The sequence below is a fragment of the Mandrillus leucophaeus genome, unplaced genomic scaffold, assembly GCF_000951045.1.
Source record: "Mandrillus leucophaeus isolate KB7577 unplaced genomic scaffold, Mleu.le_1.0 Scaffold52, whole genome shotgun sequence".
In the NCBI taxonomy this organism is placed as follows: Eukaryota; Metazoa; Chordata; class Mammalia; order Primates; family Cercopithecidae; genus Mandrillus; species Mandrillus leucophaeus.
Window position 1 is genome coordinate 1642138 of NW_012105586.1, and position 1013 is coordinate 1643150.

Consider the following 1013-nt stretch of genomic DNA (forward strand, 5'->3'; position numbering starts at 1 on the left):
ATGGGAAGGGAGAAGGAATGAAGGGAGGAGAGGGAGAGGGAAACAGAACAGCAGATACAGAAGAGACACGTCTATCTTGAGGGAGTCTGAAGAGAGAGAGACAGAAGGGAAGTGAAAGAGGGAAAAGAGGGTAAGCTACTGAGAACAAGAGAAGGAGCCCCGAGGTTATGACGTAGCCTGAGAGTAAACTCACCAAAGTGATCATGTAGAGGAATATGCAGTGCAGGAATCTCAACTTGGCAGGATGCTGCAAGGTAGCAGGGACATCCGTGGTAAGGAAGTGCTCAAAGACAGCCCAGACAAAGACTCCCAGGAAAAAAATGGGCAATGCCAAGAGTAACACTAGCCATGGGAGAGCCATGTTCCTGGGGCCTCGAGGAGCTGCTGCCCTGAGGAGCTTGCCTGAGAGCTTCTATGAAGAGGACCTGGCTGGGTTACACCCTCCGCCTCCTCCACCCCACTCTCTCTGGGCTAAGCCTGACACAGTGGCCTGACTTGCCTTCTCAGGAGAGGCACAAAGGGGCCAATGGGAGCTGGAGGAACCTGTTTCCCTAAGCAATGTGGAGACCCAGAAAAATCAATACTGCCCCTCATAGGGAGTCTCGGAAGGTGAGTTTCCCAAAGATCTTCAGGAAGATCAGGCTCAAATGGGCATCTCAGCTCCTGGGAACGCTAGAAAAAGATCTAGGGTTGTATAGGCCTCCAGGGCTTGATCCTTCAACTGTAAGATAGGAGACTTGGCCAGCTTTCCTCGTCAGGGTGTGGTTAGGGTGAGCACAGCACATCTCACCCCAGCTCCCTCGCTAACCGCCCGAACCTCAGCTTCGTTTTGCTTTTTGAAACAAGGTCTCACTAGGTCACCGCCTATGCATGCTCTGGGCCTCTGGCCAGACCAGGGCAAAGACTGGCTTGTTTTCTGGTGGTAATAATCTTCTGGGGTCCTGGGACGGGAGAGAGGAATGCCATTGCAGGCAAAACTGAGCTTTATCCAGCCTCATATTCCGCCTCTAAAA

The 1013-nt window shown here is 52.3% G+C and overlaps 1 protein-coding gene across 1 annotated transcript in view; it reads right to left on the reverse strand.

Moving 5' to 3' along the window:
* AADACL4 (arylacetamide deacetylase-like 4) overlaps positions 1 to 361 on the reverse strand; it is a 32871-nt gene extending 32510 nt beyond the window's left edge. Inside the window, exon 1 of the mRNA XM_011996564.1 lies at positions 194 to 361. Within this exon, the coding sequence (XP_011851954.1) occupies positions 194 to 361 (168 nt within the window). The remainder of the gene's footprint in view (positions 1 to 193) is intronic.
* Positions 362 to 1013: the final 652 nt, after the last annotated feature.